This window comes from Barbatula barbatula, assembly GCF_947034865.1.
Source record: "Barbatula barbatula genome assembly, chromosome: 23".
NCBI classification, from domain to species: domain Eukaryota; kingdom Metazoa; phylum Chordata; class Actinopteri; order Cypriniformes; family Nemacheilidae; genus Barbatula; species Barbatula barbatula.
In genome coordinates, this window is record NC_136786.1 from 4,355,528 (window position 1) to 4,371,626 (window position 16,099).

Below are 16,099 nucleotides of genomic sequence, written 5' to 3' on the forward strand. Positions count from 1 at the left end.
ACCGTTAAAATGAGACAAACAAGCATTATGTAAGTTAATTTACAATATTCACTTTAGGCTTAAAACAACACACTAAAAGCAAAGACTGTTAAAAGTATGGAAAAATTTTTTAAATGCCATACCCTAAAACAATCTAAAAGTCCAATGGGTTAAAAGTCCAAACGTAAAGTGTCAATCGCTGAAGAAAATCGAAATGTAATGATCAAAATTCTTGGAACTATTATTTCAGGCACTCAGGTAGCCCTACTTTAAAGTGGGACAGTTTCTGGGCCCCCTTCCCATAACCCCTGATGTACAGAAGGGCTCAGATAAAGACTCATAGCTGCTCATTAAGTTCAACATTTAGTACTTAAGGAAATTTCATACAATGCACTTTAAGAAGATCACTGAGCAGCAGTATTCAAACTGAAACAAATATATTGAATTAACATTGGTTGCAAATATTATTATGCATTCTTTGCATAATTTATCTATGTTTAAGTTGGCTAATTAATGCTTGTTAAAATAACATTTTTATATGTAGAACTTACTCTTTTGGGAAAGATGGCGGCAAGCTATACGGGTGCTACAGGTGCTCTTATAGCCCTCTTGACATACTCCTTTGTTTGCAACTTTTTAAACCACCAATCTTTTAATTTCCAAGTTTGTAAGTGGGAATATGATCTAAAACCGCTTGGCAGTTGCAATTTTTTTGATTCTGGACGAAACGTGATGCTCGCGAATTCTTGGAGGTCATCAACAAACAATTACGCGCATGGCATTGTTCATAGAGAACGCAGGAGAAATAAGTTGATTATATCGCTATGCCTTTTGTTGTCGGGAGACATCCATCAGTGCCCTGGACCTGAAAATCATTCTCTTCGAGGAGTCAGTGATTGTACGATGGCGGGCATGGAGGGTTGCTGGCACCGGAATGAGGGTGTGTTGGACGGCAGGTGTGTGGTAACGGAGTCGGAAGAAAAGTTTGAACAATTAACCGGCGGGCGTGTGGTGGTCGGAGAGCGCCTTTCTGTGGGGGCAGCGATGGACGGCTCGGTGGAGGCCTTGCGGGGGGGATTTTCTTTGCCGGCGGACGGGCTGTGCCGGCGGAGTGGTCAGCGGTCGGGGGCTGGCGGCGGGGGACGCACGGGGAGGTCTGCACCGTCTGCACAGACTTATGCTGGCCCTCCCGTGGTGGGAAAGATAGAACCAGAATCTCCGTTCCTGGACTTCAGTTTCACCAAAGGTCTACACATTGTGCACCTCAATGTTCGCAGTCTTTTTTCTAAATTAGATGAGATAAGATTGATGATGTGTAATAGTAAAGTTGGGATTGTGTGCTTTTCAGAGACTTGGCTGGACGCCTCGATTAGTGATATAGAAATTGAAATTGAAAATTATGTTGTTTTAAGAAAAGATAGAAATCGTAATGGGGGCGGAGTATGTGTTTATATTAGGGCTGATATTTGTTTTAATCGCAGAATGGATTTAAATCACGATCTTATTGAAGCTGTGTGGTTTGAGGTAAAGTTACTTAAAAGTAAACCTATTTTAATTGGGGCTCTGTATAGACCGCCTGATCAGAATAATTTCTATCAGCTGTTGGAAGAACTTTCTGTCCCTTGTAGTGATTTTAAGGATGAGGTGATAATGATAGGTGATTTTAATACTGATGTTTCAAACAAAAATCATGGGATGTACAAAGCCTTTAATACGTTTTGCCAGGTTCTAGATTTACAGCAAATAATTAAAGGGCCCACTCGAGTAGCTAAAATGAGTCAAACGGTCATTGATCTCATTTTGGTATCTGAGCAATCTATGATTTCTCAGAGTGGGGTTGTGAATTGTACTATGAGTGACCACTCATTAGTTTATTGTACAAGGAAAAAATTTAAAGTTGCATTGAAGAAACATAACACAATTAAGATCAGGTCATTAAAAAAATACAGTTGTGAGGTTTTTATTGAGGGTTTGAAATTACTGAATTGGCCTTTAGTGTTATGTTTGGATGTTGATGAAGCATGGGAGCAGTTTAAAAATATGTTCTTGGAGGCAGTAGATAAAGTTGCTCCTATAAAAACTATTAGAGTAAAACTGAGGGCAGAACCATGGATGAATGGAGATATTTTAGAAGCAATTAATAAGAGAAATAAAGCCTTTTCTGTATTTAGGAAGAGTAAAGAGCAGGTTGACTTGGATAATTATAAGACGCTAAGAAATATAGTGCAAAAGATGATTAAAACGTGTAAAAGGGATTTTTTTCGTGATAAATTAATTGAGCATAAAGGTAACCCAAAGAAACTATGGCAGTCATTGAAACTAATTGGGTACAGTAATAGACTTAAGACAAAGACAAAAAATATTTGCCTAAATATCAATGGGGAGCTCTCTTCTAATCTACTAAAGGTTGCAGATAAATTTAACTCCTTTTTTACTTCTATAGCTGGAGACTTAGTTGAAAAGCTACCAAGAAAACCTGGGTTTTATGATGGTGAGGTCATGTTTAAGTATTATTCTAAGCTTGGAGTGGTAGCAGACTCTTTTAGCCTTTCCATGGTTTCACAGGATGAGGTGCTAAAGTTATTGAATGAACTTAAGTGTTCAAAGGCAATCGGTCTAGATGAAATACCTGCCAGATTTTTAAAAGATGCAGCAGAATATATATCGCCATATCTTACTCATATTTTTAATCTTTCAATTATGTCAGGTAAATTTCCGAATGATCTGAAGCTTGCTAGGGTTGTTCCGCTATATAAAAAAGGGAGCAAATTAGAAGAGGGTAATTATAGACCAGTTTCGATTTTGAGAGTTGTTTCAAAAGTCTTGGAGAAAATAATACAACAGCAAATATATAATTACATTAGTAATTCTGATTTGTTTTATGATTTACAATCTGGTTTCAGAACATCTTATTCTACGGATACATGTTTATTATATCTAACAGACTACTTAAGAAGAGAGATCGATGTGGGTAAATTCTGTGGTATGGTACTGTTAGACCTGCAAAAAGCATTTGACACAGTTGATCATCGGATCTTGCTGATTAAACTAAAAGCCTTAGGTTTTAATAATATGGCATGTGAATGGATAAGATCATACTTGACTAAGAGGCATCAAAGAGTTGATATTAATAGCACTCTGTCTGAGACAAGAGAAATAACATGTGGGGTGCCACAGGGTAGTGTCCTTGGTCCATTGTTGTTTCTCTTGTATATAAATGATATGAAATCTGTTTGCAATTGTAATCTTTTTCTCTTTGCGGATGATTCAGCCTTGGTTTTCTCCCATAAGGACAAAAAAGTTATTGAGAACCGTTTAACTGATGAGTTAAGGAACATAAGTGAATGGCTGATCGAGAACAAACTGTCTTTGCATTTAGGAAAAACAGAATCTATTCTATTTGGTTCAAAAATTAGGTTGAGTAGGACTTCTGAGCTCAATATTTCTGTGGGTGGTATCCAGATTGAAACTAAAAAATGTGTTAAATATTTGGGTTGTGATTTAGATAGTTCTGTGAGTGGTGAAAGTATGGGTCAAAAGGTTATCATAAAAGTAAACCAAAGAATTAAATTTCTGGCTCGTAAGGCTCAGTTTCTAAATGAAGAAACTTTAAAAATGTTATCTAATGCTTTAGTTCAGCCACACTTTGATTATGCCTGTACTACATGGTACAGTAGCACCCCCAAGAGAATTAAAGTTCAACTCCAAACAGCACAGAATAAGTTAGTCAGGGTAATTTTAAACCTCAACAATAGAAACCATGTCGGTTCTTCAGAATTTAAGAAATTAAAATGGCTGACAGTTGAAAACAGGGTTAGACAACTGAAACTGAGATTAACTCGAAAGATTTTGCACAAAAATGAGCCAAGATATTTTAAAGATTATTTTAGGCTAATTAGGAACTCTCATAGCTACTCAACCAGAGGCAGTGCCACAGACATAATTCCGTGTAGATTTAAGACCTGTTCTGGGCAAAATACCTTTTTGTACATGGCTGCAATGGAATGGAATAAACTTCCAGTTGAGATTAAGTTAAACCAGTCAGATTACTGTTTTGATCGAGCCTGTGGTGAATGGTTGCTAAATGCTAATTAGATTTTTTTAGTCTTCATGAATATTTATTATTACTGTGTGTATATTTGTGTTTGCTTTGTATTTGTATGTGGTTGAGTGTACAAGGTACCTTTAGTCATATTTATAGCTTGCCTGGACATCATTTCAGACTACAACGAGGACCACAATGGAAATAAGTTTTGCAACTTTCTTGTGTTATCCTCGACAGTTTGGATAAATGTACAATGTCACTGTGTTGGCATCTTGTTATGCATTTATTTTATTTTTTACTGTCTAATAAATAAATAAAAAAAAATCAAATCAAATACATGAAGAGCAACACTTAAAAAAAACTCAAAAATATGAAAAACACATCAAATGACTCTTACTGTAAAATTACTCTCCTAATGCATGCTTGCATGAACTGGAAATACTCTGCCCAGTTTAGCAATGCTGTTTTAACACAACAAAAATCATATTAATGGAGCAAAACATGTTACAACAATGTTTTGAATTCAATGTTTTTGAATTGACAGAATAACATCAACTGGAAGAAAGGCTTATAATTGCAGTGGGTAGTTGTCAAAAGCCATCTTTTTTTGTGTTGTGTTTAATCCAATGTGATTGGTTGTTGTCAATATGACAATCGCGTCAGTCCCTAGCTTCAAACACGCCCACTCTCAAGCATCAAAACGGATGCCCTGTGTGAATGTAGAATCGTACCGGAATATGGTGTGCATGCATAAGCCTCATACTCTTGTACAATTTTTTTTATATGAATCGTCCTTTATTTAATAAAATTAATATACAATAATATGTATCAAATTGTTCGTTTAATACAATTATTATACAATAACATATTATGAATATCAATATAAATACCATAAAATATAAACAGTTATATTTTATATAAACCGTTATATGATTTAAATGTATGCTCTGTTCTCTGAGTTACAGTAAGAGAGTTTCTACAATATTTAGAAACTTTCTGACTGTAACTTCGAGAACAGAGCATACATTTAAATCATTTGAAGTGCTTGCGTTGAACATAATTATTCCTAACAAAAGTAAAAGTGCTTTCTTTTACATTGGCTATGGTGTATAGACCCCCTGGTCCCTATACTGATGTTCTGAAAGAGTTCGCGGACTTCCTATCGGACCTATTGGTTAACGTTGATAAAGTACTAATTGTCTGAGATTTTAATATCCACGTAGATAGCGCTGAAGACGCATTAGCTGTGGCGTTTACAGAACTACTACACTCTTTTGGAGTAATACAACACATTAAAGGACCCACTCATCGATTAAATCATACACTAGACCTGATTATATCTCACAGAGCCGATCTAACCAATATAGATATTATGCCTCAAAGAGACGATGTCACTGATCACTATCTTATAACAGGTACATTGCGCGCAGCAGGATTCAGCCCTTTAACTCGTTATCGACAGGGTAGAACAATTACCTCCACTACTAAAGATAGTTTTGTAAAGAGCTTGCCAGATCTGACTCTGTTAATAACCATACCAATAAATAAAGCATTGCTCGATGACATGACCAGCAATTTGGGCACTATTTTCTCTAATACATTAGAAGCTGTCGCATGTGAAGTCAAAAAAAGATTAATGAGAAAAATATTGCAACATGGTACAATAGCACCACTCGCGCCCTTAAAAGAGAAACATGTAAACTAGAGCGCAATTAGAGGTCTTTAAAATGGAGAGAAAATCGTCCTATGAATTAGAACCAACCATCGCTCCAAAAGAAAGGCGACAGTGTTTTTCACCTATAAAACAGGTCTAAATGCAACATCTAAACCTATAACTTGCTTATTAGACCCCATACCAACTAAATTATTAAAAGAGTTACTACCTGTTGCAATTGAGCCCATTTATTACATTATCAACTCGTCAATTAATCAAGGCCATGTCCCAGGACCCTTTAAGATGGCCGTCATTAAGCCTCTAATCAAGAAACCAAACTTGGATCCAAATGAACTAGGAAACTATAGATTTCAAATCTCCTATACCTGTCTAAAATACTAGAAAAAGTAGTGTCCACTCAGTTGTGCTCTTTCTTACAAAATAACGACATACACGAAAAATATCAGTCAGGCTTTAGAACGTATCATAGCACTGAAACTGCACTCGTTAAAATTACAAACGACCTGCTTATAGCATCAGATAAAAGTAACATCTCACTCCTCGTCCTGCTTGACCTTAGTGCTGCGTTCGATACTGTAGACCATAACATACTTCTAGATCACTTACACAATTATACGAGTATTGAGGGACAGGCACTACAATGGTTCAGATCTTACTTGTCAGACAGACATCAATTTGTCCATTTAAATGGGGAATCATCAAATCTAACGCAAGTAAATTATGGATTACCTCAGGGATCGGTTCTGGGACCCGTTCTGTTCTCCATATACATGCTGCCCCTCAGAAACATTATTAAAAAAACATGGAATTAGCTTCCATTGCAATGCAGATGATACTCAGCTATATATCTCATCAACACCAGATGATTCCTTCCAGCTATCCAAATTGGCAGAGTGCATTGAAGATATAAAACATTGGATGACCTGTAGTTTCCTTCTTTTAAATTCTAATAAAGAATAAGAAATATTACTTATCGGACCAAAGACACGCAAACCGAATATTTCTGATTATAAACTGCAAGTTGAAGGATGTACTGTTACTCCAACAAATACTGTAAAAGATATATATTAGACAGCAACCTGTCATTTCGAAATTACATCTCAAATGCCACAAAAACAGCCTTTTTCCACCTAAGAAATGTTGCCAAATTACGAAATATTCTATGTGTTGCTGACGCGGAGAAGCTTATTCATGCATTTATGACCTCAAGACTTGACTACTGTAATGCGCTACTTAGTGGTTGTCCTGCATCGTCAATAAACAAACTACAGTTAGTTCAGAATGCAGCTGCCAGAGTTCTAACCAGGTCCAGAAAATACGATCACATAACCCCAATTTTATCAACCCTACACTGGCTACCCATTAAGTATCGTATTGACTTTAAAGTTCATTTAATCACTTATAAAGCCTTAAAGGGTTTAGCCCCTATCTACCTAACAGAGCTTCTATCACACTCCAACCCATCACTCTCTCTAAGATCTCAAAACTCAGGACTTTTGATAATACCTAGAATAACTAAATCCACCAAAGGGGGTCGAACTTTCTCATACGTAGCACCTAAACTCTGGAATAGCCTTCCTGATACTATTCGTGGATCAGACACACATGCCCAATTTAAATCTAGATTAAAGACACTTTTCAGCCAAGCATTCATTTGATGCAAAATAAACCATCGGGAGACTGCTGATATTAGATATTATTTACTAGGTGCTAACATAACAAGTTAAACTAATCATGTACTGTTTTGTACCTTTTTTGTGTTTTTTTATTTTCCCCTGTAAAGCTGCTTTGGAACAATGCAAATTGTGAAAAGCGCTATATAAATAGAATTGAATTGAATTGAACTAGCCACTCAGATCAACAAACACAGACCGGAAGTTAAGTACGGGCCAGGCACGTTAGTCCAATGAAACCATCTATAGAGAGCTAGAGCTCAGGGTTATGGTATGGTGGGACATTTCAGACACTTTCTATTAACAGGTGACCAATCACAACAGACTGGGCTTTCTTAACCAATCAGAGTTTGGAAGGAGGGGATTCATAGAGACCAAACTAAACCAAGCATTCGGTAGAAATGGTGAAGACAGAACCCTAAGCAAGCATTAAAACCTACAGGGCCCTCCACTATTATTGGCACCCTTGGTGGAGCAAAGAAGGCTGTAAAAATAAATCTGCATTGTTTCCTGTTTTGATATTGTATTTAAAAAAATCTACAAAATGTAATTGAAGGAAAACAATTTGAAGTAGCGGGTATATTACATTTACATTTACATTTAGTCATTTAGCAGACGCTTTTATCCAAAGCGACTTACAGATGAGGAAACATTGGAAGCAATTATAACAACATAGGCAACGAAAATACATAAGTGCATCAAACTAGTCCATTAAAGCCTAGCACAGTATAAAAGCTAAGAATAGTGAGGTTAGTAATTTTTTTTTTTTTTTTTTTTTTTTTTTTTAAGAAGGAAAGGGAAGAGAATTAGGAAAACTCAATCAGCAACGTGTTGACGGAAGAGATGCGTTTTTAGGTGTTTTTTAAAGATGGCAACCGAGTCTGCTGATCTTGTAGCAGCTGGTAGATCATTCCACCAATGTGGAACAGATCCAGTGAAGGTACGGGAGAGTGACTTTTTTCCTTTTTGGGATGGTACCACTAGTCGTTGTTCCTTTGCAGACCGCAGTGATCTGGCAGGAACATAGATCTGCATTAGCGAGTGGAGATACGATGGTGCAGATCCGGTGTTGGTCTTGTAGGCCAGGAGCAAAGCCTTGAACTTTATGCGGGCGGTATATTACACTGTAAAACTAAATTTTCTTCCAAACATGTTGTCCACAATTATTGGCACCCTTGTATTTACACCCTTGTATACACTCTGCAACCTTAATTTATAAGAAAAACAAGATAATACAAGTGTTTTCTTTTCAGACAGTTGAGGTTTGAGAATACATTGAGAGTCATCCGAGTCCATTCCTCCCTAAAATATTTCAAATGTTGGTTCTCCCTCTTCTTCAGTTCATCCCACTCATCGTCTAATGGGTTCAGGTCAGGGAACTGGGGTTTTGGCAGGACCTAGATTTTGTGTTCAGTGACCCATTTTTTTGTTGATTTGGATGTTTGTATTGAACCAATGTGCTGATGGAAGATCTAACCACTTTTTTTTTAAGTTCCTGTATGGCAGATTAATATGGTGGATTTAATGCATGAGAGCAGAAGATTTGTTTCTCAAACAGTGTCCCAAACAACTTGTGGTGATAGAGGTGCATTTTTCCTTTATTTTTTGTTCTGACACTAAAATTTCTTTCTGCAATTCTTCATCTGTGATCTTTATAAAGTCTTTGGCCACTCAAAATATTATATTTGCTGTGTATATAAACAGAATAGACACACCTTCTCTATCAGGCAGATTTGCAACATCTCCAGTCCATTAAAACTTCCTAATTATAGCCTTGATGTTGGAAATGGGATTTTTTATCGTTTCAACAATTTCCTTTTAAATCCACTTGAATAGCTCTACAATCTTTTGCTGCACATCAGAATTATATTATTTGGTTTTACCCATTGTGATGAATGATCAAGTTGGTTTGGGCTTTGTGTTACTTAATATTATTCTCCTGTGAAACAAGAAGTCATGACTGGACATCATGTTTCTAGTCTCCTTGGTGTGCTCAGAAAATGTTAATATGAATGGGAATATACTGTACTTGGAAGATTACTCATAAGAATTTCTAGGGGTGCCAATAATTGTGACGAGAGGGAAAAAAATTCACAATGTGATATTCCCCCCCACTTCAAATTGTTTTACTTGAATGAAATGTTGGAATTTTGTAGATTTCTTAAATAGGACATAAAAACGAGAAATGCAGATTTATTTTTACAGCCTCATATTGACCAAAGGTGCCAATAATAGTGGAGGGCTTCCCCCCCACTTCAAATTGTTTTACTAGAATGAAATGTTGGAATTTCGTAGATTTCTTAAATAGAACATAAAAACGAGAAATAATGCAGATTTATTTTTACAGCCTCATATTGACCAAAGGTGCCAATAATAGTGGAGGGCACTATATTATAATACAAAATCAAGGCTTCGTAAAATATGACCCCTTTAATACATTGAAAAATGAGACACTTTCTAGTTTCCACTTACTTCCAGTAGTTGACATGCACGTACAGATTGCCTAGTGATCTGTTTGATCTGCCATTTGAAGTGTTACTGTTATTGTCTAGTATCAATAAAATCAATTATTTGTCTGATTGTGCCACTGAGACTGCAACTCAGGTTTGAGGTTTAACTGATTTGTTAAACTTGAATGCCCATTGTGTGGTCCCTGCCTGTCGGTAGTTCAGGAGCATATAATACAATGTAAGATGAGGCGATTGTAAGAGGTAATGTAAAACGAATGAATGGCCATTATTTTTGTGGTCAATTGAAAACTACCAGACCAATAAAACATTTTTAATGAGTCATTTTATGACAGGTACGTGTGGAGGTATGCAGTTAATTGTTGTTAACTATTATTTCAGGCACTCAGGTACCCATACTTTCAAGTGGGACAGGTCCTTGGCCCCCATCCCATGACCCCTGACGTACGGAAGGCTCAGATAAAGATGGCCGGGACAAGTGAACACAGATCAGAGCTGCATTGTTTTTCAGAACCAGCACTAGTGTCACAGGCTAAAGCTCAGAGCAGAAGTTCCCATCAGCCACTTCAGCAGATTCCTCTGCCTCAGTCTCTCACTCAGAAAGAACGGCAAGCTGACCCACTTGCTCCATATACACAGAAGGTACCACTTCTGAAATCTAATGATAGTAAATAAGAAGATTTCCATCATGGATTTGCTTGCTCTGTTATATTTTATCTTAAATTGCCAAACCAAACTGTTGGCTAAACTGTTTTAAAGAGAAATATTCTGCATAAATACAAAAATATTTCTCTAGGAGATAATTTATGCTGTTGTTCCCCACACCAGGTTGTCGGAGGTGAGAACAGCTTGATGGGGTTAAAGAACGGACGGAGAAGATGGGGACAGACCAACATGAAAGCCTCGGACAGCTGGGATGAGTCTGACTGCTCTGACACTGCAGTATCTTTGTCGAAAAAACCCAGCAAAGGTCCTGAGGAGGAGAAACCCACTCTACAGTAAGATCGCTTTATTTTTAGAGCTTAGAATCTATCAAACTCATTTAATTTAAGCTACATTTCAACTTGGCTCTGTCGTAACACCCAGTGAACTGCATTTGTCTCATTCATATTGTGGTTAAACGGTTAGGTTAATGAGGTATGTGGAGCTGTAAAAATTAAGCATTTTCAAAGAGGACAGTTACGTGTTTTTGTCGGAACACTTGATGTGCTTACATTTGTTTATACATGGTTATTAGTATCTGGTTTCATTGAATTTGAAACCTCTGATAGTGGTTTGGATTGAGTTTGTACAAGAAGCCTTTAAGTCGGATTTCTACCAACTCTTATTTCACCAAAATGAAATTGTTTTAAATCACGTAAACGTAACAGCAGACAAAACATGGGCTTGATGGAGTCAAGGTTTGTGAACAGCTTTTTTTTTCAGGTTTTTCAAGTATGCTTTTTTATTAAATGTTTCAGGCCCAGGGACCAGAAAAACATTTACACCTTTAGCACTGTCACAAAATTACCAAACAGCAGCAGACTGATGCAGCCAGATTCCAACCATCTGATAGCCACCTCAGCCCGACAACATTATCTGCGTCAGTCCAGATATCTGCCAGGCAAGTTTTCAGCTGTGTGCTGTTTGTGGAGAAACTTGAAGTTAGAGTTGAAACAGATCTGAGTTTAGGTTGCGAATAAAACAATGCTCTTTTTATACAATAAAATAACATTGTTCTGCTCAAATGCAAGGTCATCCATGATAATGCTGTTAATTATAGGGTTAATAAGCAAGAACACACCATCTGTGAGCACCAAGGAGTCTGAGAAAAACTTGTGGGGCACATCGGTTATGCATAAATCCATCACACCCATTGGAGGAGCATCAGCATCCCGAATCAGTCCAGGTGAACATAACATAATGACATTAACGCTAAGACTCCTTTAGTCCCCAATGCTCATTTCCTCATTGATTTTTATTCCAGCATTTATAAAATGTAAGCACACTTGTGAAGGGTGTCACCTTTTAATGATAAAACCTCTTCTAATCCAGATTACGTTTTTGGGAGACATTCAAAGTAGTGCTCTACCCACCTCTTTAACTCTGCAGAAGTTGTAGGTTGAGCTGATCATCTGTGCAAATAGTTAACAACGATGTTCAATACATATAAAACCACAGAAATAAAGCACAGGATAACATTGGTGGGGGAGGAATTTAAGGAAGTTTCTACTGGATAGAGAAGTAACAGTCACATTTTTGCCAAATTACAAGTGCCAAGCTCCAGTAAATTCGTAGGTCATTCAGAATATGTATCCACCAGTATTACGGAAATTTCACATGTCACCTTTAAATAAATGAGCCATTGCAGCAAGTTATTTTATTAATTTTGTCCATATGAAATCCCACCCAAAATCGTGTCATTTGAAAGTTTATGGCGAGTTTCAATGGCTTGGATTGGTCTTGTAAATCCATGTTTTTGTGAAATATCTCACTGATCTTCCAGTTTAAAGAAGAAGCCCTGTCTGGGCCTCTGTGTTACATGCCATTTTATGTTACTTTAAGGTCTCGTCTTACTTGTGCCTAAAAGGTGTCCATATTTTCCCCCGACAAACCGTAAGTAGGATAAACGCTTGTCCTGTCAATGCTCTAGCTCCGAACACACAGAACAGGTACTACAAGACGTTAGGCATGTAGCGCTCCCTTTGTGCTGATTTGTCTAACATATATCAGACCTTGATAATAAATAAATCGCACAAAAAACGATGTTTGTTTTGCCTATTTTTACATCTCCCAGTAAACAATGAACAAATCGGAGAACATATGCTACTTTTGCTTTTGGTAAATAAAATTAATGCCTGTGAGAAAACAAGCTGAATGAATGAATGGCTATGGCAGCAGTGCGGCAAACGTTTGCTCTACTTCCGGTCTCTGAAGCCATTTTGTGAAATAGGCAAATTCTCTGCCAGATGACTGCGTTGTAATTTTGTCCTACTGTGGCCTTGTGCTTTCAGGAAGCTTTGTAACTACCACATACAATCTCTCTGAAGGATACATGCCATCTTTCCAGAAGAAGGAAGTGGGATCCGTAGGACAGAGAATTCAACTCGCCCCTCTTAATAATCAGCATGCACGTAAGAGTTCAGGTTTGCCATTGAAAATGTAGGAATTTACAGCTCTGTTAAGACCCTATAGTAATATGCTATACAGTAGCATGCTTACATAAGTGAACTTTTAAAATGCACGACATGGACAGTAGTGTTTAAAGTCAACTTGAATCTGTGAGAGTAGAATCTGGTAGAGCAAACAGTTGATGAAGAATTAAGTTATTGGGAAAATACTCGTATTAAAAATGTAACATCATTAGTTTTTTCCAGTAAAATCTTTACATGCAGTAAGCAGCTCACTAGGCTTTGCAACAGAGAGTAGTTGTCTTGATGTTTCCGAACTCTGTATCTTAACTTTTTTTAATGAATAACATCGGAAAATCATTTCTTGCATTCTTTTAATATTGCCATTTAAAAAGAGCCAGCTTTTTCTTTACACTACCTTAAAGGGATAGGACACCCAAAAAGGATTTTTTTTTCAAATTACTCACCCTCAGATTGTTCTAAACCTGTATACATTTTATTGTTCTGTTAAACAATAAAGTAGATATTTGGAAGAAGGTCAGTAACCAAACAGATCGCAACCCCTAATGACTCCTGTAGTATTTATTTTCCCTATGGCAGTGAGTGTGAGATGAGATCTTTTAAGAATTATAATTTTTGGGTGAACTCTCCCTTTAAACATCTTTCTGTGGACAAGAGATATATCCAGCTGCAGGCCTGCAGCGCCACACGTATTTGGACACACGATCCAGACCATCAGTCTCAGGAAGGAAACAAAGGCGAACCATATTTGGTTTAGATCGTGCTACCAACAGTTTTTGTAGCTTATATTCTTATTTTCGCATAGATTTGGGTGAGTTTAATGTACAATACCGACATTTTAAGTAGCTATTATTTGCAAAGTGCTTTTTATTTTTTTAGATATATTATTTACCTAATGTTCATAATATCCACATAATCAATACCGGCTCATTTGAAATAGTATAGACTTTCAATGTCAAATATAATTAATTTTTTAGAATTTAAAATATAATTGACTTGATGTTCATAATTAATATCAAAATCAATATCTGTTCAGTTTGTAACACAATACTTATGGACAAAGTGTAGACTTTGTCAAATATTCATTATTCTTTGCATTTCTTATACGATCAAACATTTCAACAAGAACATATTTTTATAATTTAAATTGATGTATAGTAGATGTATAATTTCAACAGAAATAATAAACACTTAGAAATGAAGACTCTTAAAAAAAGTGTTAACTTTCAGTGCCATTTTGTCATTTGTTTTACACAAAAAATTGTCCATGTCTTCTTGGAATGAAAAAAACTAAATGTAAAGGGATCTCTGGAACCTTCCAGGTGTTCCATGAGACCGTAAAGACAAGATCAACATATTTGGTGAAGGTTTTAGTTATAGAAACAATAAACAATTAATAAATGTACAAAGTGACAGCTTAGACAATTGTATTGCATTAAAAATGTGTACTTTTTAAAAATAATAAAATTGATTCCCTGTGGTAAAACATCAGGAACCGGAATTAAAACAGCAGCTAGGAATCTATTCTGGGAATCGGAATTGACTCCAAAAAAATTTGACTCGAACAGACCTATTACAAACAACAAATAGGTTTATTTTAACTGATAGAGACAGAAATGTTAAAGAATCAGGAGAACAAATTGTATGTAAAGGTTATAAATTGATTTGCATTTCAGTCAGTGAAATAATTATTTGATCCCTTACCAACCAGCAAGAATTCTGGCTCCACAGATCGGTTATGTGCCTATATGGACCACAGATTCGTCCTGTCACTATAAGAAAGTACTCCCCAAGTCAGCTTGTTATGTATATAAAAAATGCCTGCCAACAGAATCTGTATCTTCCATTTCAACCTCAACACCACCATGGTCAAGACCAATTAGGTTTCAAAGGATGTCAGGGACAAGATTGTAGACCTGCGCAAACCTTGAATAGGCTACAGACAGAAGCTTGTTGAGAAGGAGACAACTGTTGGTGTTATTATTATACAAGATTTCCCCAATGGAGTAACTAGGATCACGAGAAAGGTCAAAGATCAGCCCAGGACTACACGGAAGAAGCTTGTTAATGATTTCAAGACAGTTGGGACCACATGTAGCAAGCAAACAATTGTTAACAAATTATGTCACAATAGATTGAAATCCTGAAGCACCCGTCCTCCTGCCCATGAAGTTTGACAACGAACATCAAAATGATTCAGAAAAGGCTTTGGAGAAAGTGCTGTGAGACCAAAATTGACTCCGGTTTTTGGAGGGAGAGAAATGCTGACTATGACCCAAAGAAAACCATCCCTACAGAGAAGCACAGTGTTGGAAACATCATGCTTTTTCGCTGCTACGGGTACAGGATGACTACACCGCATTGAGGGGCTGAGGGACGGGCCCATGTACCGTAAAATCTTGGACGAAAACCTCCTCCTCTTAACTAGATTCACTGAAAATGGGTCGTGGATGAACCTTTAACATGACAAAGACCCCCAAACAAATTACCAAGACAACCAAAGACTGGCTTAGGAAAAGCACATTAAATGTTCTAGCCAGTCTCTAGACCCTAGTCCTATAGAAAATCTGTGAATGAGGCTAAAAATAAGATTTGCTGAGCAACAGCCAAGAAAAAAAGATTTACAGACGAGTGGATTAAAATGTATCGTGACACATGTGCAAACCTGGTGATCAACTATCAGAAATGTCTTACCTCTGTGTTTGCCAACAGGGGTTTCTCCACCAATTACAATTTTATGTTTTTCTTGGGGATCAAATACTTATTTCACTGACTAAAATGCAAATCAGTTTATAATCTTTATATAACATTTTTTCCCTGTTTTTTATATTATGTCTCTTATTTTTATGGTAGTTTAATTTGAACTGATATAGACCCTTCAGATCAGTTAAAATAAACCTAACATAAAAATTATAGTCCCTTCATTACTTTGTAAGCAGTCATACAAAATCACCAGGGGATGAAATAATTATTTCCCTCACTGTATATACATCGATTTTTAACAACATATTAAGAAGGTGAACAGAACTCACCCTGCTCTCCGCCATGCTGTGGTGCTTGCCTGCCCGTGCACAGGCTGAACTGTGGTTTGGAATGGATTGTGTATTCTAAAATGAGTGGCTGCGGGT

The 16,099-nt window shown here is 36.8% G+C and overlaps 1 protein-coding gene across 6 annotated transcripts in view; it reads left to right on the forward strand.

Annotated features, from left to right (window-relative positions):
- The window catches only part of mak (male germ cell-associated kinase), a 30,260-nt gene that overhangs the window by 13,026 nt on the left and 1,135 nt on the right, over positions 1 to 16,099 (forward strand). For all 6 annotated transcript variants that reach the window (XM_079488305.1, XM_079488308.1, XM_079488304.1 and 3 more), the window contains 5 exons: positions 10,222 to 10,482; positions 10,669 to 10,838; positions 11,301 to 11,443; positions 11,603 to 11,728; positions 12,834 to 12,953. In XM_079488305.1, coding sequence (XP_079344431.1) covers positions 10,222 to 10,482; positions 10,669 to 10,838; positions 11,301 to 11,443; positions 11,603 to 11,728; positions 12,834 to 12,953 — 820 coding nt within the window. The remainder of the gene's footprint in view (positions 1 to 10,221; positions 10,483 to 10,668; positions 10,839 to 11,300; positions 11,444 to 11,602; positions 11,729 to 12,833; positions 12,954 to 16,099) is intronic.